Source organism: Eutrigla gurnardus (genome assembly GCF_963514095.1).
Source record: "Eutrigla gurnardus genome assembly, chromosome: 18".
In the NCBI taxonomy this organism is placed as follows: Eukaryota; Metazoa; Chordata; class Actinopteri; order Perciformes; family Triglidae; genus Eutrigla; species Eutrigla gurnardus.
The window spans coordinates 5,236,990-5,259,353 of NC_139929.1; the positions used below are offsets into that span (position 1 = coordinate 5,236,990).

At 42.2% G+C, this 22,364-nt stretch overlaps 2 protein-coding genes across 2 annotated transcripts in view; one reads left to right on the plus strand and one right to left on the minus strand.

The window, feature by feature from the left end:
• The first annotated feature begins 4,798 nt into the window (after positions 1-4,798).
• rnf32 (ring finger protein 32) lies at positions 4,799-21,165 on the plus strand. Its single transcript, XM_084034256.1, has 7 exons — positions 4,799-4,877; positions 4,963-5,105; positions 6,347-6,504; positions 7,047-7,155; positions 10,007-10,174; positions 10,959-11,193; positions 20,268-21,165. Exons 2-6 carry the CDS (start codon positions 5,001-5,003, stop codon positions 11,187-11,189), a joined length of 771 nt encoding a protein of 256 aa, XP_083890382.1. The 5' UTR covers positions 4,799-4,877; positions 4,963-5,000; the 3' UTR covers positions 11,190-11,193; positions 20,268-21,165.
• lmbr1 (limb development membrane protein 1) overlaps positions 11,798-22,364 on the minus strand; it is a 30,735-nt gene continuing 20,168 nt past the window's right edge. Inside the window, exons 13-17 of the mRNA XM_084034255.1 lie at positions 18,391-18,464; positions 18,074-18,164; positions 17,437-17,503; positions 14,922-15,083; positions 11,798-14,502 (exon numbers count right to left, since the gene is read on the minus strand). Of these exons, the coding sequence (XP_083890381.1) occupies positions 14,417-14,502; positions 14,922-15,083; positions 17,437-17,503; positions 18,074-18,164; positions 18,391-18,464 (480 nt within the window). The 3' untranslated portion in view covers positions 11,798-14,416. The remainder of the gene's footprint in view (positions 14,503-14,921; positions 15,084-17,436; positions 17,504-18,073; positions 18,165-18,390; positions 18,465-22,364) is intronic.

Consider the following 22,364-nt stretch of genomic DNA (forward strand, 5'->3'; position numbering starts at 1 on the left):
CATTATCTGCTCCTTTAAAAAAAATGAAATCGGTGAATAATAATGTTTCCAGTACAAGGATTTTTTTTGAATGTGTTGATCTTAAAAATACTATCAAAGTGTTTGCTCTGATGGATCTGAAAATGATGTCTAATATGGTGTCAAGTTGTCAATCAAGCATCATTTATTTTTTGCAGAATTACTGCCATGCATTGTGCCTGCAACACCCCTCAAAGGCCAATCGACACGGCAGTGCACTCTGCTCTTAAAAGGTATGATTTGACTTGACTGGGTGTGCATTGTATGTAATCAGCATGGAGTCAAAATGTAAAGGATGAAAGGGAACGCGTGGAAGTTGCAGTGCCTCTCAGACTCAGCGGGGGCGGCTGGGTTTTCAGTGCTCGAGCCTTCACAGGGCACAATTTATTGCCATTATGGTGGTCTATTTCCAGCTATAGTGATGGATTCTGCTCAATTATTGTCCATTATGGAGAAAGATGGCCGCGCCGCCATGCCAGAAGTTATCAGTTCCCGCTGCAGTGACATTACATTGAAATCATCGCTGCATGTTCAGCTCAGCCAAAAGTAACCCAAACTGAAATTCTGTCGGTTCTCTTTTGCCTTTGAATCCTTAATAGTAACTATAACACACTGTATCAAAATATATTATATAGAGCTTAGAAATGTCATTTTTTTTCTCATCATAACTGGAATAAGCTGCTAACATTACCTCGCTCTGCAGTGCAATACAATGAAGTGCATATTTTAGATTTCCTTCAGTGTTTTCAATCAACTCACGGCACTAACATTAGCTTAATTAGCGAGGTAAGCTACTGCAGAAAAAAGCGATGGCTGCCACTTCAACAAAATCAATGGTTGGCAGTTTGAAAAGCCAGCTAATGTGTCAAAATTTAACAGGAATTACAAGTGATAATGTGCCCTTGTTATCATTAGAAATCACATTTTATGAAAACTGTTATGTTGGTGTATCACTAGGGAAGGCGTGGCTTAGGAAACAGCTCTGCATGTCTCATTGATTGTCATGCTTTTGTACAAAATATTGTCTTAACTGAAATTGCATGCAAAGTCCAGGATCTTTTGGAGAGATTTTGGGAACATAAGCTTTATGCATATATTACCCATTATCTAACAATTTTCCTACCGCTGGTGCTGACCCATAAACTAGGACATCACTTTATCCATTAAGTGCAACCTCCATAGCGATTCTCCTGCTTTCATTATGTCTCAATAATGGCATGAGTATGAATAGCGGTAAGAAATTAGGAATATAGAGGGTGAGTTCCTCTCAATCCTGGCACCAGGACGCTGCAGTGGCTGTCGTCTCGCCAGAGCGCAGGCTGGCAGTCAGCACAAAAACTGGAGGTAAGTGAGAGGGAGAAGTCCCAGCCAGCTTCACAGCGGGCCTCCACGGGCCTCTGAATGCCACCGTAGCCCCCCAGTGGATATTAATCAAAATGCCCGATCAATAACTTCTCAAGTGCTAATAAGCACATTTCGTGATATGTGAGCCCCTTCATCATTTCAACTACCCGGAGATTTATAGGAAATCATTGTTAGGTCCAAAGTATGAGGTAATGTAGCACTTAGTAAATGAAGTAAAACCAAAAGCTTGGCGTGATTTGTATTTCATTTACAAAGGACATGTCTAATCATTAGGAGCTCCATCTCTCTAAAAAGCAACCAAACGGCTGTAATGATGGCTGTGTTCTTTTATAGCTTACTTACTCAGCAATGACGCAGGAGATAACAGCAAATAGTAAAACCTCGCCGTCCTCCACTCCCGACTGGTTCGCTCCCAGATAGCCATGGGGGACTCCTATCCACCATGGAGTGATTAAAGTCATGTTAAGGAAGCATTACGGGTCAAGTCATAAAATAATTTGATTTCTGTCCCCCCTCCACTGTCTCCTATCAAAGTGATTGGTCTCCTGGTCATCTCACTGGCTGACATAATTGTTAATTAACCATTATGGGCTGCCCTTTCTCATCTATATCTCACGGCAATTACTCATTTGACAACAATGCGATATATCACAGCGCATGGTGTATGGACACGGAGCTGTTTTATGGGTATGAACCGGCTCACTATCATCAAAGTGTTGTGCACTCACTCACGTCTGGATGCTTTATTTACTCAAGTATTGATTACCGTCATGTTTGTCTCACATGATCTGGTGCCTAAGATGAATCACAATTTCCTTTAAAGTCTTGGCAGCTCTATCTGCGTTAGCGACCGCAGCACATGCACACGTTTTGAAGAATCCACTGTTGCTTTTCAACCTCATGTCGGTGCAAAAGTTGCAACGCAGTTCCTGCACACAGCTCCTTTTTTTTTAAAACCTTTTGCTTAAGTCATCAGCTCTTTGCACGTCAAGGTGAGTTGTCTTTTCAAAAATACCACAGATCAGGTAAAGAGGTCTAGGGGGGGAAGAAAGTTAAATAAAAAGCTCTTTAAAATGGTATTCATAAAGAAAAAGGCAAACAATGTACTCGTTGAAAATAAAAGCGCGCACAGAAATCCATTCTGATGACAGTTGGAAGAATGCAGGCTTTATGGGGGACTTGAGCCCCATCTTTGCCGTATCTTTTAAGCGTGATTATTTACTTAAAACAACAAACCAAAGCCCAAAGTCTGGCATTGTGGACGACAGGCCTTTGATTGAGCCCTGAGCTTGAATTCTTAACTAATAAATTGTTCCACGCCTTTGTCTGGGGCATTAACAGCAGTGGTCTGCGTTTTTCTTGCCCTAATCTCAAGAATGCAGCAGCCTCTTGAGAAGCTCAGGGGTTTCCTCCTCTCCCAGAGCCAGGTCTTCACTTTGTTTTCTTAGAGGACTCCCTGGATTGACAGGCCTCACCGTTAGCCTTCTCCTCGGCCATCTGTTTTCACCGATTCCGACTGAACACATCAAAGTCAATCAAGGCTTGCAAAGCATTTTAAAAGTCACACCCCTTCCCCCCCCCCCCCCCTCCCACGCTGTGTGTGAGAAATAAAGCAAACTTTTCATCAGGCTCACAAAAAGAGACGGTTGGGACTGCGTGTGTGTTTGTGTGTATGGTTTTCCATGTAAGGGTGACCTGGGAGGGATCCCTTAGCTCACAGCACAGGTATGAGCAGCTTAGCTTTGTTCAGTGCCTGCTCTGACGACAGCTTGGTGAGTCACCTAGACACATAGACTAACCTCCTTTGGTCAGGTTCCAACTATTCACTGACAACTCCCTGACAATAAAATAATCATTAGTGAGATTGAGACACAGTACCTAGTTTTTCAAGGAGCAAAATTGCCTTTGCATGGTGATAGAAGGGGATAGACATAGAAAACTGTGTAAATGTAAAACTAGCAGCAGTGGCGGTGGAAGCGTTCAGAGCCTTTATTCCATTAAACATAGCAGTACCGTGTTATTAGTAGTCGATTAATATTGCATCGTACTTTCAAATGACATATTTTCAGAAAAAAGGTCATTTTTTTGATTATTATAAATAATAAAGAGGAATTTTGATGTTGTAGCTATAGTCAAGAGGGATATAATTATTAAAAATGTTTTTTTACTGTTCTATTTATAATCATCCATTATAATACATAAATTAATCTACAATCTAGGTTAATAATCTACAATGTAACTTGCTACCAGAGTATAAATACATTTTTGAATTGTTGTGGGATATCAGTATAAAGTAACATAAGATGGAAACACTCATGTTAAGTACAAATACATCATAATTGTACCCTATAGGAAATCACTTATTTATTATTTTTTAATAATAAAAAAAATAAACTACAGCACATAATTTGGACATTGTATTAATTAATATTACTAAACAACAACACTCAACAATTTATGTATTAATCAGTTATATATGACTTACACAAATACATAAAGAACGTCACACAATGGCATTTACTGTGTTTTTAAACGTGTAAAAGCAATAACCAATCAGCTAAACCAGATGTCTCGGCTCAGCCAATCACAGGCAGCCATGCGTGGACAGGAGGCGGGCCGGAGCGGTTACCAGGTAACCAGGCTAACACTGCGTTGATAGGATGGCAATGCGGAAGGTTTGGATTCTATCTTGCTTTAAAATCTAAAAAACTATGGCGGGTATGAAGTCAGAGTTTGTTCCGATACGTACAAACAGTCTTTAGACATGTTGTGAGACTTTAGACGTGAAGCTCGTGTTGTTAGAAAGGCGGAAGTGAAGTTTCCCGTGTCTTTGTTTAGCGCCTGCTAGCTTGATGAGATATCAAACACCTGTGTGAACGGAGCGCCACACGGTTCCGTTTACCTTAAAAACAGCCAACGTACTGTCTAACTCAGGAATAAAATGAGGTCATGGTTACCATATTTCATTTTGTCAAGCCAGAAGATGGACTGGTAGACGAGCTTTTTTTTAAAAAGTAATTTATTTCACGCACTCGTTGCTGCATATCTTTAGGCAATTTTAGCATTTCCCATTTGGCCATGCAGTGATTTATCCCCGCTATTCGCTATTACTGTGTCTAGACAGTGTGGTTCAGAATGAATTTCTAACGTTATTTATTCCTTATCCTGCCCCCAGATAAACACTAAGTCTACATTTACTACTTTGCAGCACTTTAAGTAAATGCACTGATGGACATTTCTGTATTATTATTATTATTTATTAATTTTTTTACAGGGTTTGACACATAAAGCTAGGAACAACTTGGTGATCACCTCAGTTGCCTTTCAAGACCACATTGCACGCACCCTGCTGCATCCAAGTCTCTCACTGCCTGACCCTTTTCTGAGATGCAAAAGACCCAGAAAAAGAGTGGAGGAGAGGGGTCCGCAGACACAAGACCAGCAAGCAGAGAGAGAATATGTGCTTGAGTCTGCTCCGCCTCCTTTAACACTAGGTAAAATAACACACTGGCAAATTTGGAGAGACTTAATTGTGAATATATATATAAATAAAATCAGTGTTTTTCTTATTTCTTCCAGCTCAGAAGTTGGGTTTAGTCGCCTCCCCTGCAGAGAGAATGACAGAGGATGGATGGACTCAGGTTAAGGCCAGGTCTGTTCAGCAGGGGGACTCGGCTCAACCATGTACAATATGCAAGGAGGACTTTTGCCTTCAGCCTCAGGTATTCCCCCAACACAGTAGCTACTGTTAAACTTTTTACTATTTTCCAGTGTTCTGTCTGTCCTCAGGGAAACCTGTGTTTCCGTAAACACACACACAAAGCCACCACCTCTCCCCCCCTGCAGTTTCCTGTATGTTCTAATCTGTGTAGACAACTGTACAAATTTACCCATACTGCCTTGGAACTCAACTGTGACGCGATGATGTAGCAATCAGTGTGTTACTGTGAGGGTCATTCAGTCGTTTACACCTTTTCCGATCCCCTTTTAAGATGCCAATCTCCTCAAGAATGCGGGACTAGAATAGGTGGCTTCACAAAGCACAGTTGCCATAGATGCACATGTAAATATTAGTTTAGGGGGAGAAAAAAAAAAGTTAATTAGAGCCAGCTAACAAGGGAAAGTGACAGGAGAGATTCTTTGTTGATGTGGCATTTTACTACAAGCCTTCATATTGTAACAATGCATCTTGCGTTGCCTTCAAGCTTTAATATGACAACTAAAAACGGTTACAGCAGCATATGTTCTCAGTCTGTTGTGTGACTGGAATATTTGCTTCTCTATCCAGCTCATATTTGAATACCAATCAGAAATGTTCTGTAATAGGACAGGCGTTAAAAAGAAAATGTTACTTTCTATTACGTTTTTCTATAATATGTCCATAAACTTTAGCTTGTAGCCTTAAAGCATTGTGAGATGTGAAATGTCTCGGTGGTCTAATAGCTTGTCAAGCTCCTGGAAATTTTACACTGCAGGGGGCCCTTTCACTGGTGATGGAGTGTGTTGGTCAGGCTACAAACAATGGGGAAATCAATATGCCTCCCCCTGCCCTCTAGAGATCTGAGTAAACTGGTTTGTGTGCCAAGACCCATAGCTGTGGATGTCTCCTTTCAGACCATAAAAGAGTCCCTCTCTCAGGTAGAGGAGGCTATAGTCCAGGTCCCAGCCGGCCCACTGGGGGTCCTGCTGACTCCCTCTATATCCTCTCAGCAAATAACACTTAAAAGTCACATACGTGCATGAATACACACATTTAGCATGGCTTAAGGCTCACGTGCACACACAGCATGTGCACAGACTGTATATAGTATGAGAGTTTTTTGTAAGAAAACCTGGAAAAGCAATACACATTCAGCAGCATCCTCTGGAGACACTTCAACCCATATAGCCAGTCAACCTATACATGCATGATACAGTTTTCTTTCACATATTCTAAGTCATTTGTGTCGCTGTTTCTTTTTAGGTGTTGCTGTCTTGTTCCCATGTTTTCCATCGAGCGTGCTTGCAGGCCTTCGAGAGGTTTTCGGAGAGGAAGTGCTGCCCGATGTGCCGAATGGAGCAATATGAGACGCGGGTGATCCACGATGCAGCTCGCCTCTTCAGACACCAATGTGCCACAAGGTATGTGAACTTTATATGAGTTCATCACACAATCTCCACAAAACAACATCTTCCATTGCATGCTGAAGGAAAAAACATCCTCAAATACGAAAATATGTTTTATACATGAAATAATCAATACTGAAAATAGTTCAGCTATTGTAAAATCATTTTATTTATGAACAAAGTCAATCTGATGCATATGCATCTATCTATGCATTTTTTCATTTATAATATCCCAAATATTTTTCGACACAATTTGCGTTGTATGTGCTGTTTATGTTTGGAAACACTTGCTATTCTAGCTTGTAACAATATTAGAAATCCTAGTAATTTCATTTTAGCTAATTAGCTAAGCTAATGGCGTCACGTAATCATACCATCATTATCATATAATAATACAGGTCTCTTCAAATTTCTGTACAGCTTGATTTTTACCAAATGTTTCTAACATTTGTCTCGTACATTTCAACCCGTTTTGAGTGACTTTTTGACTGTATTTTGTGTGTGTGTGTGTGTGTGTGTGTGTGTGTGTGTGTGTGTGTGTGTGTGTGTGTGTGTAGAATCCAAGCATGCTGGCGAGGCTACCTTGCTCGTAAAAAGTACAGAAAATTGAGAAAATCCATCTGCCCAAAAGACAAACAGCTACGACGGAAATTCTTTGAAAAAAAGGTGAGTTTGGACTTGAAATCTGCAGCAAATTTATAGATTATAATGAGTCTTTTCAGCTTTTATTCCTACATTTCCCTCTGACATTTTTAGACTGTTTATCCTGTGACGAACGTCACATCTTGAGGGTTTCAGGGACTCACTGACCCCACGGCTAACCTACATGCACAGACACAAACACACCTTCACTTGCCCTCAACCTCTTGAGCCCCTTTGATGCTTTGTGAATCATACACCGTTTGTCCATTAATGTGGAGAGAGTTTTGTGTTTTAGTCAAACAGTCTGGACATTCCTGGGTCAACACAAAGGCCTGATGTGTCCTGTGCATGTTTGGGTTCTGGTATTCCTTCATCTATGTATGTTGTGTGTGTGTGTGTAGCTGTGTTACAGGGTTGGATGGGAAAGGTTGAAGAGGTGAGGTTGACCAGGATGTTTGGATACCTGACGCAGGGTGTCATTTAGGGCTTTGTGTTCTAGTCCTATTTCAAAAGCTATAAATCATGGAGCGACTAGACTTGATGGAAGGATCGTTTGAAAATGGGCTTCAAGAGCAGCCAGTGGATGGGGTTGTTTGACTCTGAGGCTGTGTTGCCTTCACGGTGCCTCTGAGTAAAAGAAAACATTGCCACCTAGTGAACCCCAACTGAGGCCTTGGATGGCCAAAGATGAGACTGATCTCTGTATTTTTGTTTTAGCTAAAAATTCTTCAGGGATGCAGAGCAAATTCTCAAATTATTCTAAAAGCCTTGCTTTAAAATAGCCATAGCTGCAACACATGCACTGCGTGTCCAGTGCCTTTAAGAAGAAGCCCTGTTTAATTCCATTTGGAGTGTTGTAATCATGCAGAGTGGCCCTCTCTTCCAAGAGGCTGATGAAGCATAAGTGACAAATGTGTGAGGGCCACGCTCATAATGTGTTGCAAGGGTCGGAGTGTCCTAACCATCCCCCCTGTCGGTCTCTATCATCTCGCCAATAAACCATGCATTCACATGTCAAGTAAACAAAGACACGGCATTTACTGAGCCAATTAACTCTGTTCTAACACATTAGGCCATGTCCGGGGTCCACATGCTTGGGATGGAGTCATAGGCGCTGTCAGCCACTCTACATTCATGTTGTGTGATTCAGTGGCTGTGGGTGGTCATGAGATTGTCTCATACCTTTTGTCACGCCGAGGGATGATCTTCAAGAGCTGCGAGCTGCGCAACAGCGCTGACAGGTCTGATTCGACTTGATTTTCAGGGGGAAGACTTATTTGCTTAGCTGACTGTAATGCAAACAGACGTGTTAGTGCTGGGTTGGAACCTGTGTGGGATGGAGAAACCGATTCTTTCGGTTTTTCCTTGTAATAGCAGGAGGCCCATAACGCATCTTTGTACCACGAAGCCACAGGTGTTCCTGGGGAAAACTTCCCCCCCCTCCACATATCAGAAATCTTATCAGCTGATCCTGATGCCCAGCTTTCAGTTTTTACTCACTTCGGAGGTTCGACCCTGAGTCAACACATTAACGGGGACACTACCGACATCTTAGATGAATTGCTGTTAGATAACAGCTCTGCACTCCACCTCTTCTTCCATCTCTCTTCCCTCCTCCATCTGCATCTCCTGCAGAGCAAGGCAAAGTTCACCAGAGGCCGTACTGTTTGCCTTTCACTGTCGACATCCAGACTCATAAAAACCTCCATCCGAATGGTCAACTGTGGCTTAATTAGCGATAAAAGCCTAGCTGTAAAGCAGCTCTGATGTCACGATGACAGGCTAAGGGATAGCGTGTATTTGTGTACGTGTCACAGACGGAAAACAAATGCAAGCAGGTGTTAAGGCTGATGCTGTTCTTAATTAACTTGGTGCAGTAATTACATGATGTAGTACGCATTAATGTTGAGCTGCATCTATTCCTTTGACAGAAAACTATTGGCATTGATTTTGTTAATCATTTATTTTGAGTAATTCTTCATTTAAAAAACATGCCTGGTTTTAAGTATTTTTGTGTGTGATAGTAAACTGATCATCTATTTACATAAAACAAGCAATTAGAAGACGTGAGCTTGATCTTTAGGACATGTGATGGATATTCGTCACTATTTTTATCACAGTTTATATATTTTTATATAATAAAAATCAATGAATGAATTGAAACTCAGCATATTAAGTCATTAGTTGCAGCCCGACATTAATGTAATATAATCATGCATAGTCATTAATTGTTGCCTAGCAACGGCTGCTGTGAATGGGAGAAGACAGATGAGTTCTGGGATGACAGACAGTGGAAAGAAGTCTTAAAAATGGACAATATGAGAATGCTAGAGCGCTTCGATCAATTGAGATACTTCATTTAAAACACAATCTCAGAAACTAGTCTGTACAAAGACTGAACCAAGTCCCCCAATACTATCCCCCCTCCTCTGGACATTGAACTGGTCCAGAATTGTTGATGTATTTGATGTAAAGTTGTTCAAATTAATTAGAAAGATTAGGAGGGGGTTTTTTTTGGAAGAAAAATCCATAATTCTGTAATGTAGTAATTAATTAATTGATTTATATCCAACACTGTGTACAAGACGGAAGGGAACATGTTCATGTGATGACGACAGTAAAGGTGTCAGATTTGTGTGTAACCTCATTTCCAGCACTGTCTCCCTTCTTTTTTTTTTTACTGGTTTCCATTAATTCTCCATGTTAGTGGGAGACGTGACTGTATTGATCTGGCTGTTTTACAACTGTACCCTGTCAGCCTGCCTCAGCCATTACAATACACACAAACAATTAGCCTCCGCCGAAAACAGGACTCTATTGTGTGTTTGAATGAAACATGCCTCCTTTGTGTCACTAAAATGGTTTTTCTAATTAGTTTCAGGAGTTGAATGACAGCTTTGTCCGATACTGTCACACCGACACGGAGGCTTTTCTGAGTGATATCAACCGCTCCCTGTCTTCAAGCAGACGCGTGTTCCAGCAGCTGGAGAGAAAGCTCGTCTCCGAACCTCAGGAGCACGTCTGGGACCGAATACAGAGCCAGGTCAGGAATGAGACGACCAGGAACCACTTCCTTTATCAAACAAGTCAAATATCCAGTCTTCTCCCAGCCTTGCCTTTCCCGGTTGCATGTTAATGCTTGCATGGGGGGGCGACGGCATCACAGTGTGTAGAACCTCTCCAGTGATCATTCACTTTATCAAAAGGATGGCAGAATGGTAGGCTAATACTCCTCTGTGTTTACAAAAAAACATGAGCCACTCCGATAATGCACGGCAGGCTTTTCATCGCCTTGACTGCTGTGGAGGAATTGAAAAGACATTAAGATTTGCTGTTCTATAAGGCTCCATTGTTGGCTTTCATTGTAGCCAGTACCATTTTCCATAGAGGGAGCGGGGTGTGTGCAAAGATGTTTTTTTTTTCCCCTTCTTTATCTGGTGTGAAAAGGTTGAGCAGAAGGCAGGAGTGGCTCAGCCTTGACATGGAGTATCAAACAGCGAATGTGCTTTCAACACATACCTTGCACCTTTTTTTCACGGGTGCACACTCTATAAAGCGGAGCGCAGCTCGTTATGAAACATTTAACGGCCGGGCACGTTGGCCCCTAAATACAGGAAGCTGTGTCGGGTTAATCATTGGCGGGGCTGTGCGTGTGTGACTTTGTTTTTATAAGGATCACTGATAAACATGTTATCGCCTCGTGTCGGATCAAACCAGTCGGGTAGTTCTTCATGACGACATGGCAGTGGCATCAAAAAGACATGCAAAATTCACCTCTGACTATGCAGTATCTTCCGAAATAGACCATTTGTTTCCAAATCCAACAGGTTATCCAGAGAGGGGTCGGGGACTGCCTCATCTGCCTGACTGAACTGTGCGGCCCAAGCCTCCCAGCGGAAGCAGACACATCCAGCCATCAGCAACGCAGACGCACCGTGCTTCTGTCCTGCTCCCACCTGTTCCATCAGATCTGTCTGGAGGCCTTTGAGGCCTTTTCTATCGAGAGCAGACCGTCCTGTCCTTTGTGCAGATCTGTCTACCACAAAAAGCTCATCTAAACAGGTACATATTTAAATTAAGATGGCATTTTAGATCATATTTACAACCTCTACTGCTTTTATTATAAGAAAAATGATGGCATCTAATAGTGAATGACAAAGGAATTCTACTTATTCAGGTTGTTGTTGTAATATGATGCGAGAGTGGGAGGTAATTAACTTAGCTTAGGACAAGGATGGGAAGCTGTATCTAATTTGTTTAATTCATACACGAAAATAAGTGATTTATAGGGATTTACGTGCTGTAACTATATCTTTGCAAACATCAGCCAATAGCAGTAACTTCTGCATTCTTGTCAGTTCTCTTTCTACATCATGGTTTGTGTTCTGTTAAACAGGCAAGGCACCTGTGAGAGGATTGTTCAGCTTTGGACAGAGCTAGGCTAGTTGTTTCCCTCTGCTTCCAGTCTTTATGCTAAGCTAACCCGAGCACGTCTTGGCCCTCGCTCCATACTTAGTGTACAGACACGAGAGTGATATCAATCCACTGCTCTTCACTCTTGGCAAAGAAAATATATTAAATGATTTTCCCAAAATGCCAAACTCATCCATGTCACCTCAGTATTGATGCCCAGGGTTGTAACGGTGATGAATGGAAAGATCACAAAGCCATTTTCTATGTTTATTTGCAAACACACAAACATCAAAAAATAACTAAACGTAAATTTAGCAAACTGGGAAAAATCGTAAAAAAATACATTCACGAAACATGTTCCAAAAATTACATGCAGAGATCAACTGACGTACAGAAAGTACAGGAAAAAAAAGCTGCTTCGCCAACTCTCAACTTTTGAAACCCCACAAAAACCCAGAGATGTTCTGTAAAGACAACCAGAAAAACCTTGCTGGAATAGAAAATGTCCCTCTCGGTTCTTATGATTGTGATGTTTGAGTAGTGGATTGACATTTCCCTGCAGAGCCCAGCGTTACCACGATCTGCAGCAGAGTGGTTATATCAAGTGATCTTAGTTCATCCAGATTAAATCATACATCTCATTTTTACATTGCAGTTAAATACAATTTCGCCAATTTACAGTATCATCCCTTTTCTTTGCCATATCATTTGAGCCATGTTGATTTTTCACAGTATCCAATGAAATGGCATACATTGTACCAGAAAGTCTACCAAATGTTTCTGCCACTTATTTTGGTGAAACTGCCCTCTTGAAATGATATTTTTTCCAGTTTTATGTCATTTTATATTGAAAATGACTTTGGGTTTGGGATGGTAAAAGCCGTATCAGCCTTTACAAAACAATCTCAGGTTGAATTTGCTTATTTGAGAAGATGGCTTCAACATGAGTGTCGTGATTGAGAGTTCCCACATTTAAACAAAACAAAAAAAATCCAGTCTTTGTAATAAAGCAACAACCAATGGCAGACAGCGTTGATGTAAATCATTCCCTGTCCTATGAAACGAACGTTTCAAATGCATATATCAATTTAAATTTCCTTCCTTTTTCTTTTGTCATCATGTCACTTTAGTCACCGTGAAAACACATGACATCTATAACACAATAGAGATAACACCATTAGACAACTCCACCGTATCCTAGCAAGTGTCTTATGGGTCATGAATTAGTCTCAAAATGGAGCTTCTCACTAGATAAGAGCTACGGCGACGACATTCATGGCAAAAAGAATCTTTGTGGTGGTCAGGGCATCACAGTGGAACTGTCTAGAGACAAACGATGTACATGTACACACATATATGTACACATACATGAACGAACGACACAGAACAAGAAACAACCTTAACATTAAGCCTGTGAGATGCTTGTTGTATAAGGCATTTAAGGTGGTTCTGGAGACAAAAGAAACATCAGTTCAGAACATTATGCAGCAGTACAATTACATGTAAATGGGGCCTGAGTCACCAAGTCTTTCTACCAGCTGCAAAGTTGCACATTTTTCATTCATGCATTCTGTATGTGAAGACTTTTTTTTTACAGATTTGCATTAGATTTAGGTGTTATAAAAAAATATGTACAACAAAAATACAGATTGCTTAGTGAGTCAGACCCTCAGGGGGCTCAACAAGAGCCTAATATTTACATCCAAATAATGCAAAAGAGGTATGAAAAACAAGATAATATGTACATGTAAATACAACATTTACAAATATTTGGAGAGGAAAACAAACTTCTGTGCCCTGTGAATTTAAATGTTTTTTATGTTGTTTTTTTGGGGGGGATGAGCAAAAGTGTGATGACATTTTCTTACCATGTGCGTGATATAATCTTAGGAAGTACAACCATAGGCTCGGCTCCTAAACGCACTGAAGCATTCTGCTCTTTGGAACTGAAGTGGATACAACTCCCATATAGTTTTCCCATTTGTAGAGTAGCTCGAGCCTAATCTAGAGCACCTAAAAAAAGTTCTTAGCCTACTTCATACAAACTAATGACATCATCAATAAAGTTAAAGCGCACTTAAGTAAAGCCGAGTAAAGAGACGGACGAGGCCCGTCAGTAATGACGGCGCCGATGCATATAACGTGGATTGTGTCGATGCCGTGCGGTTTTATGTACTGGGTGTGATGAGTGAATAACTTCTTTCATGCTTCACAAAGCACATTTTCTTTTCACATTTTGAGCTGAAACAAATAAAAAATAAAGAGACAAATTGACACCTTATCATGCCTGCATCATTTCACATATCAAAGACCATACACTGCAAATGCTCCACGTATCACCGACACCGATTACCATTTACACACTGACATTAAAAGAACGACGGATTGAAATGTGTCTATTTACTATACTAAGTCTGGAAACTTTTAGTTAGATGTAAGACTATGGAAAAGAAAAAGACATTGTTTCACCTGCTTTGCCCTCTTACTTTTGTCTAGTGCAGTGGCAAGGAGTTTGTAGAAGGAAAACATAGTGTGGGAGGGGGGGGGGGGGGGGTGCCCCTGAAGCAAGAGATGGGTGGTTTAAAGTCACAGTCGTGGTTGAGGTCAACACCAAGGTCACTGCAGTGATGCCAGTCTATTTCACTCCTCAGTCTCATCCCTGGCTCTGTCCCAGCTTCCATCCGAGACGTAGAGGATGGAATGTCACGAAGCTAAATTGCTCTCAGCCTCCATTTGCAGCATCCGTCAGACACTGCCCGGGTTTATTAAGTTCCTTCCAATCCCTTTCACCTCTCGGTAGTCAGGCAGTACTATCGAAATCTCCCTTTGGCTGTGCTAAGGTGTGTGTATGTGTGTTGATGTATCATCCCTTTCACAGAGTTTTCTGATGCCCGTTGGCCGAGAGCTTCCCAGATTCTGGGTCCGTGGGGCTGTTTGACAGTTGCAATTTATCCAGACCTGGACAGGGGGAGATAAGGGACAGAAATCTCATTAAAAAGCCTCAGACTTTCACTTAGACAGAGGTATTGATGTGCTTTTTTCCCCTCCCCTCAGTGCCTCTGTCTGACATTTTCTAACCCTATCCCACCCCGTGTATCAAACATCCAGGGCCTGTCACCACAAGCCTTTGAGAGTAGCCCCATCCTTTGTCACATGTCAGTCCCGCAGCACATTGGATCTCGCTGCAATTTCTTCCATTTTGTCACTCAAGGTTGTGCTGTCTGAGAGAAATAAACACTATCTCCCTCCAAAGCCACAGAGAAGGTGGGTGCTGTCGGTGTTTCACCCCAAACTTTTGTGGAAACAAGTTAAATTGAGTAGTCAAAGTACAGATTGTTTTATATTCTAGTACATCAAATATAAATAGATAGATTTACCTAATGCCTTTAGAAGCTCTTCCCGTATTGCCGAGGTGAATTTTCTCACAAGACAGAGTGTTGTCACGACGGCAAACAGCAAGTTGTATGACAGCACGATGTAAAAGTTTCCCAGCCAATTAAATCTCCCAAAGTCTCCCAAGAGATCGAACCTAGTGATGCCTGTAGAGGACAGAGAAACCAGATTAAAGCAAGATGACATTCGCTGGGAAAACAACATTAACGTGTCGTTTGGGGCTATTTTAAACAAACCAATTACTACTTCGGTTTGACTATAAAGGTGTGATAACTAAGAACCAAAAAGATTTCCAGAAACTAAACAAAACCAGCACAATTTGACAAGATTGTTACCTGAGAATATAGATTTTCACCTGATATATGTTGTAATTTCTAGCCTTAATAGATGTATATGCATGGCAACGCTCCCATCAAAACATGACAAATGTTATGCATCTTATTTGACGGACGAATAAATCCACTGCACCGTAAACTACGCTTATTATTCATCACCTGACGGCGTGTCGGCTTGCAGGACTGTATAGACTGTTCTCTGTGGACTACGAAAGGATGGCTGACTAAGTATAGCAGCGGAGGTGGCACACAGGTGGACCTCATCTCTCTCCCAGGGCCTTTTAGACGGAGATGAAGGAGCGGTTCCTCCTGCGGTCTCGTCTTACTGTAGCCGCACACTGCCAGACCAATTTCAAACCATCTGTCTCAGCTGATCGCATGCTGCCTGGAAAGGCATCAACACCCCGTCGTTTCCCTGCGTATCCATTTGGCCCGCCGTCCCCGGTGTCCCTGCACTCTACCCCGAGGACTGGCCAGCTGTGCCATCCGATGATGAAGTAACGTAGGGGTATAATTAAGCTTTCAATATCCTAATGTGTACATATATATTAATTTCATGCACCACAACATCTATGCCAGTATTTTTTTTTCCTTTCTGTATCCAGAAATTAGATTCAGATGTAGCACAGCCGAAAGGCATGAGTCTTTTATACGTTCTACTTCCCGCCCGTAACATCTTCACAGCCTCCGTCGTCAATTAAATTGGGCAATTGATTCAGTGTCTGGAGAGATGTATTTACAGCCGCAGTAAGCAGTTTGCAAGCATCAAGGACCTTTAAGAAAATTGCCCGTGAAGACACAGGGAGAGAGATGATGGAGACCCCAGTCGATGCAGCTTGCCACTGTGGTCAGGCTACATCCATTCCTAATGCCAAAGGTTTTGATCATGGTCCGGCAATTTGAGAAAATCTAATTGGGAGTAAAAAGGATGCGTGGCATTTGAAATGTCAGGGATAAACTAGCAGAGTTAGAGACATTAGCATGCAGCTGGTTATGAATCCAGGAAGCATACGACAGATTAATCAGGCTTGTATGGCAGAGCGAGATGGGTTTTCTTCGTATGTGAGCAACGCTTAATATGCTGCTGGCTTTTGTGTCACGCAGGTTTCTGGTTATTAACAGATCTAGAAATCACAACATAAAAGGCATCTCTAACCCAACCAAATCTCCCCTAATTTTTTTCTGATTCTTCACAAAAGACACATTTGCTTCAGTCTGTGGTGACGTTAGTTAGATGATTATTCAAACCGCAACACGGAGCCTGCTGATTCAGACTTTGGCCTACTTTACAATGCACATTTCCCACACTGACCTGCACAAAAAAAAGACCTTACATCAAGACACAAAACCCTTTTTTTCTGGTCTCTTAACATCTCACTTTGTCACACTCAACTCTCTAGTTGGGAGGCCTTTTCTCTTCACCTCTGTCTCGTGCATTTATTCCTTTTAATCTATTCAGCGTCACAAAGCAGAACCTGTTGATATTTTTTGTAAAGCTCCCAATGAGTCACTGTATGCTTTCCCACTCTGTTGGTCTCTCACACACTCACACACAGACACACACACACACACACACACACACACACACACACACACACACACACACACACACACACACACACACACACACAGACACACACACACACACACACAGAGTAGTGCTATTTGAACAGCTGTGCTCTGCACTCTGCATGTTTATTAGTGCCATTGTGATGGTGCTACTCCTGTCATTTTTAGCCCTTCACCATGCACTCCTTTCTAATGTCACTATGGGAAACTATAGGAGAATTCAACTCGCTAACCCTAATGGTCTTGGTGGCGGCATCGGAAACTGTGGTGGGAGGATGGGAATTTAGGTTATTATGACATCGCTGACAATTGAGTTGTGAAAGAGGTAGTCTGATATCTGGCGAAATACTGATATGCTTATTCTCATGCCGGCAAATAATTAGATGAGAAGGTCGATACCACTCTTTTGTCTTTCTATATAATATAATATATATAAAGGCAGCAGCTGGTTAGATTAGTAAACAACTTAAACAGAGAAAAAACGATAGCCTTGCACCAACCGAAGGTAGCAAAGTGTTCCCTTAAACATGTAACCCGTACACCCAGGCTTTACGTGAATTGTGAAATGAGCATGCCCACACACACTTCTACTCACCTAGAGTCCTGGACATCACTGGCAGGGCTGAACTCAGGACCAAGATGGAGACACAGCAACCGATGATCTACAAAAATCACATGATCAAACTTCAGATCTCTCTGGCATATAATGTACAGTTATGTGAGGAAACCAACAGTGGCGCAGAGAGTTCCAGCGAAGACGTACCACACACATAGGAACGCATCAATTGATGTTAAATTGGTTCCACATATTGTACAATTAGCACCTCTGAAGCTGCTCATTACCAGGTTCCCTCTGTTGTCCTTTCAAGCCCTTTCAGCTAGCGTCATGGCTAGTTAACAAGCCTCACCACTCCACCACTCATTACCAAGTGAATAGGTGCCACTATGGGCCAAACATCCTCCACCCCCACCCAAAAAAACCCCACTCTCCCTCTGATGTGCAAGAAAGAGGCTTGCACTTTGCCAGTGTTTTCCCAACTCACAAACAAATATTGGACAGATCAACTGAAGCCATTGAGGGGGCCCCGATGAAAACATTAGTGAGCAGTAGGAGTCCAGAGTGAGAGGAAATAGATGAAACACAGGGGGGGGTCCCCAAACACATCGGCACCTTTCAGGGCAATCTCAGCACCCTTGCCCCCACTTCACCCCACCTTCCATCCCATCTTTACCGTTGTCATGGTTGTGTCATCGTTCCTGGGAGTGAGTCCCTCAAAGACCCGCAGGCTGTAGAAGCCAACGACGGAGGACACCATCAAGTAGCTGTCGAGCAATTCAATCAAGGACCAAAAAACACTTCTCCGCCGGCGGCAAAAGCAGTCTGCGACTCGTTTATTTCTGCTGCGATAAAAGGTGACGAAACGGCACGTCTTCCGGAAGGTGTCCGGCTGAACTATGTCCTGGGTAAACAAAGCTGGCTGGACAATGTTGCTCTTGGCCATGGAGCATGCTACTCTGGCCACGGACAAAAGGCTCGCTGAAAGGATACAACATGAGGACGATCTCCAGCACCGCCTGAGCCAGGCCGAATGTGGACAGAGGGGTGTTCCCGATGCCTCGGTCCTGGAAGATGGAAGAAAAAAAACGGTGTTATTTAATGTCCTCACACACAAGTCTCGTGTAATCGCATCACAAACAAAAACAGAAGAAAAAAAAATGGGAAACGACAGCACCGTAGGCAGTTGTGCGCACACATGCAATTACAGAAATCCTGCAAAGTATGCGCTGCATGAAGAATTTCCCCACTTGAGGAAGACAGAATCAAATTGGCTAAGTGATGAATGGAACGAGATGAAAGAGGCTCCTTTCAAATCACTGTCGATCATACAATATGTGAACAGGTGTTCAAACAAAAACGGCACATTGCTTACGGTAAGGAGAGCGCGCAGGCTGAAAGCACGCCAAAAACATAAAAACAACAAAACAAATACTTCGGCAAACACACCCCTCCCGCTCCCCCCCACCCCCCCTTCCTCAACACCTAAAGGCCTTTTGAATCCGGAGCAGGAAAAAGACACACATCTACATATGCTGCACATACCAAGCATCTGTGTAGTCGGGTGATAAATATTTGCTCTTTGTCAAACTTGGCAACACGGATGATTCTCCAAAGGATGAGTGTGTTTTGGGGCACCTACAATATTAAACATTATCTTCACAGACTTGACCATAGATTGCTCACATTCAACAAACAAATTAACAAAAAATAAAGGCCTAAAACTGAATGATGCATCAGATCTTATAGATAATCATATGGAGATATTATAAGTATATATTTAATCACGTGTTCAGTTTATTCCCCATCACTAAATAGCCTACAATACTACTAGTGGATCCTTTATGCTGTCTCTGTGTCGTATGCATTCAAACACAGCACCATGCTATACCAATGCATGACATCACTGTACGGTGCTCATATACAGAATGCACTACAGTTGCATTGTAGATCCTGGTCCTTGATTCTGTTTGTAGTTTGATTCTTTTTTACCCACCTTGAGTGTCCTTATCTTGATTTGTTTTGTAAAAAGAGCCTGGAGAAAAAAGGAAAGCCTGGCAGGTTGTTTCATGCCTTTTTATGCAACTGTCATCCCTGAGCTTACTGCAGAGCCATGGTGCAGTGCTCTCTCTCTCTCCCTCTCCCTCTCTCTCTCACACACACACACAAGGAATTAGCAGACAGCATCTGATGTAATTTATTAATGGAGCGAGGGTGGGCATGCATTAAGATTGTGTGTGTGTGCTCTCGCAATATGCCCGTATGCGCGTTCTTAGGACAGCTAGCTTTCACGGCGCGCCTTCCTTTCAACTCTCACTTCTTTTCATTCCAGTAGCAGGAAGGGTGATAGTGTGTTTGTGTGTGTCGAAGAGAGCGAGGGCTCGGCGGAGGGACCGGTAGATTCGTTCTTCGCTCTTTCAGCAGACGCGTTGCATTTGTTGCTCGTGAGATCAACACCTCGCAATACCTGAGGTTGTCAGTGTCTCACGTCCTGACCATTTGACCTCGGGTGGGTCCCTGAAGTAATGTTACCATTTAAAAATATTAAACATAAGACAAGATAAGTTTGATCAAACATCTTGGTTGCCTACGTTTTCTACCCTTTTAATACAGACATAACTCTTTCTCACTCCATGCCCCTCCTAACACTTATCCACTCGCACACCAGATAATTCCCCCGGCTATCATCTAATGAGTGGGCGATAGAAGCGGCCATAAAAAGTAAATATAATATATGGACGTGCCTTTAGCTTCAGGTACAGACTTCTGAAATGGCCCGGATGTACAAGAAGGAACCAGCCAACAGCAAATGCATCTGTTAGGTCATGTGATCGACACTTTTAACCCTTACTTTCCATTGTGTTTTTCAGCTCGGGGCTTCAGCTTTGACCAAGAGACTGCCATTATTTGACCCCACCACTTGTGAGTACAGTTTATTGAAAGCTTTCTCTTATAAAGAATAACCTGCTACGTTGAACACACATGGTTTGAATAATGGGTGGATTTGGGCAGTCTGACCCCCCTAAAAAAGGTCAAAACAACAGTATATATCCTTCTTACCTGTAACTGTAATTAATTATGACAATATATTTCCTACATTCATGCCTGGAGGAAACTAGTAATACCATTTCTGAAACTTGACATTGAACGTCTGGTCTGCCTGCCTCACTCCCATCACTGCAGTGCCTTGCATCCTCATTAAAGTCTGTGCTTGTGTGCGTCACACACTAATCAAGACATTAATTAATGTGAGTAGCTATGTAGCTAGATTACACTTTCCTTTTTTTACTTTCAGAGTTTATGAATTTTCTTTTAAATACATTTCAAATGAAATAAATGGGTGGTCTATACCTTTAATGTTTGTCAGACATAGCTCTAGATACTTTATGGTGGTAACACATCTGCCTACCTCTCTGGCATGTTGATAGTGCCTTTGGTTGTGTGCGTCTGTGTTTGAGAGGAAATGATGGTCTGCTGCTGTTTTGTGTGTGTGTGTGTGTCTATCCATCACTTTCAATCTTGAATCCCTGTTCAATAATAGTCAAAATCCTGTTGCTCTACATGTTGAGGCTGGTAATATTGTTATCTGCACATTGATTTAGTCATTTATACACTTACTCCTGGATGGCTGACTCCGAAAAGGCACATTTGGATATAGTGTCCGCGCCAACTCCACCCATATTGTGGCTCTATCTTTAATCATCACAGTAATTGAGGCTAAGTTGTACTATCTCTTCATCTCTGGCCAGAGTAGTTTTTGCAAATTTTAATTACGCTTCATCTTGCCATAAAATGTCAACATCATTCATCCCATTTTTTTATCTGTGGATTTATGGACTTCAATTGCCAAACAGTGGTTTAACAGTAGCCCCAGAGGTACTTTCACTCTCACTGGAAGACCATCTTGTCAAACTGTTTCTTGTTCCAGCCTAGAACTTGTTTTAAATAATTAAGTCATTATGTTGAGATATCAACTTAAACGGAACTTAACCTTTCCCTGTAGTTCTGCTGGGTGCTAACCTAACTGCATCATGGCTATAGATATATAGATTTTTTAATTAATTCAAATTGTTTATGGTGGCCAGAACGGATATTTCTCAGATTATGTCCACTTTTATTCACTAAAGTTGAAAGGTCTTTGCTTCTCACAGGAAGTCTGATGTCCTATTATGTACATGTCTGTTTAGAGAAGGGCAACTTTACTTAGGAGAAAATTGCCATCCAGTTGCAGCTAATTGTCCATTTTACAAAATATAGTGTCAAGTGTTGTGGCAACCAAAGAGGAGGGCCCGCAATAACAAGTTTATTGGTCCCCCTTAGTGCTTGTTCATCAAGCAGTAAAACACAGTGTCTTTTGACAGCTCTTCCTCCTCCTCCTCCTCGCTTCTACTGCATCTCTGCTCCTCATCATCATCCACCTGCTTCTCCTCCCTGCTCGTTCTCGTCCTCTCTCCCAATTCCTCATCATCCTCCACCTCTATCCTCTACGCCGTAAAGGCAATTTGGGCTCTGCTCAGTATGCTAAGGACTATGGCAGGATGCTTAGTAGGAAGGGAAGACAAACATTGACAGGGCACTTCCATTGTGCTCCCCCCCCCACACAACAATCAACGCATCGGGGCCTCATTTGACTTTCCCACAGTCTCTTTGCACCTCTTTCAGACCTCAAATCAGACGCTCTCTCTACTTCTTTACATCACTTTCTCTCCCCTGTCCTTATCTCCCACCAGACGGTGTGCGGGTAACTTGCAAGGGAATGTCTGTGCTCGGGGGCAGAGAGTTTGAGAGCCGGAGGGTAGGGTTAACGGGGCGGATGGCTGGATATCATATCAGTATCGATTGTTGTGGAGGGCGAGACTTCCTCCCACCCCTTGTAGTGCTGTGAGATCATCAGAGGTGTGGCATCCATCCAGCTCAACAAATGCATAAAACATTTAGTGGGGGCCACGCTGTCAGGCAGGACAGCT

Excerpts from the sequence above, each read along its gene's own strand:
- rnf32 (XM_084034256.1), top strand. The coding sequence starts at position 5,001 with ATGACAGAGGATGGATGGACTCAGGTTAAGGCCAGGTCTGTTCAGCAG. Across the intron at positions 6,505-7,046 it reads AGACACCAATGTGCCACAAG|AATCCAAGCATGCTGGCGAG; the intron begins GTATGTGAACTT and ends GTGTGTGTGTAG. Across the intron at positions 7,156-10,006 it reads GGAAATTCTTTGAAAAAAAG|TTTCAGGAGTTGAATGACAG; the intron begins GTGAGTTTGGAC and ends TTTTCTAATTAG.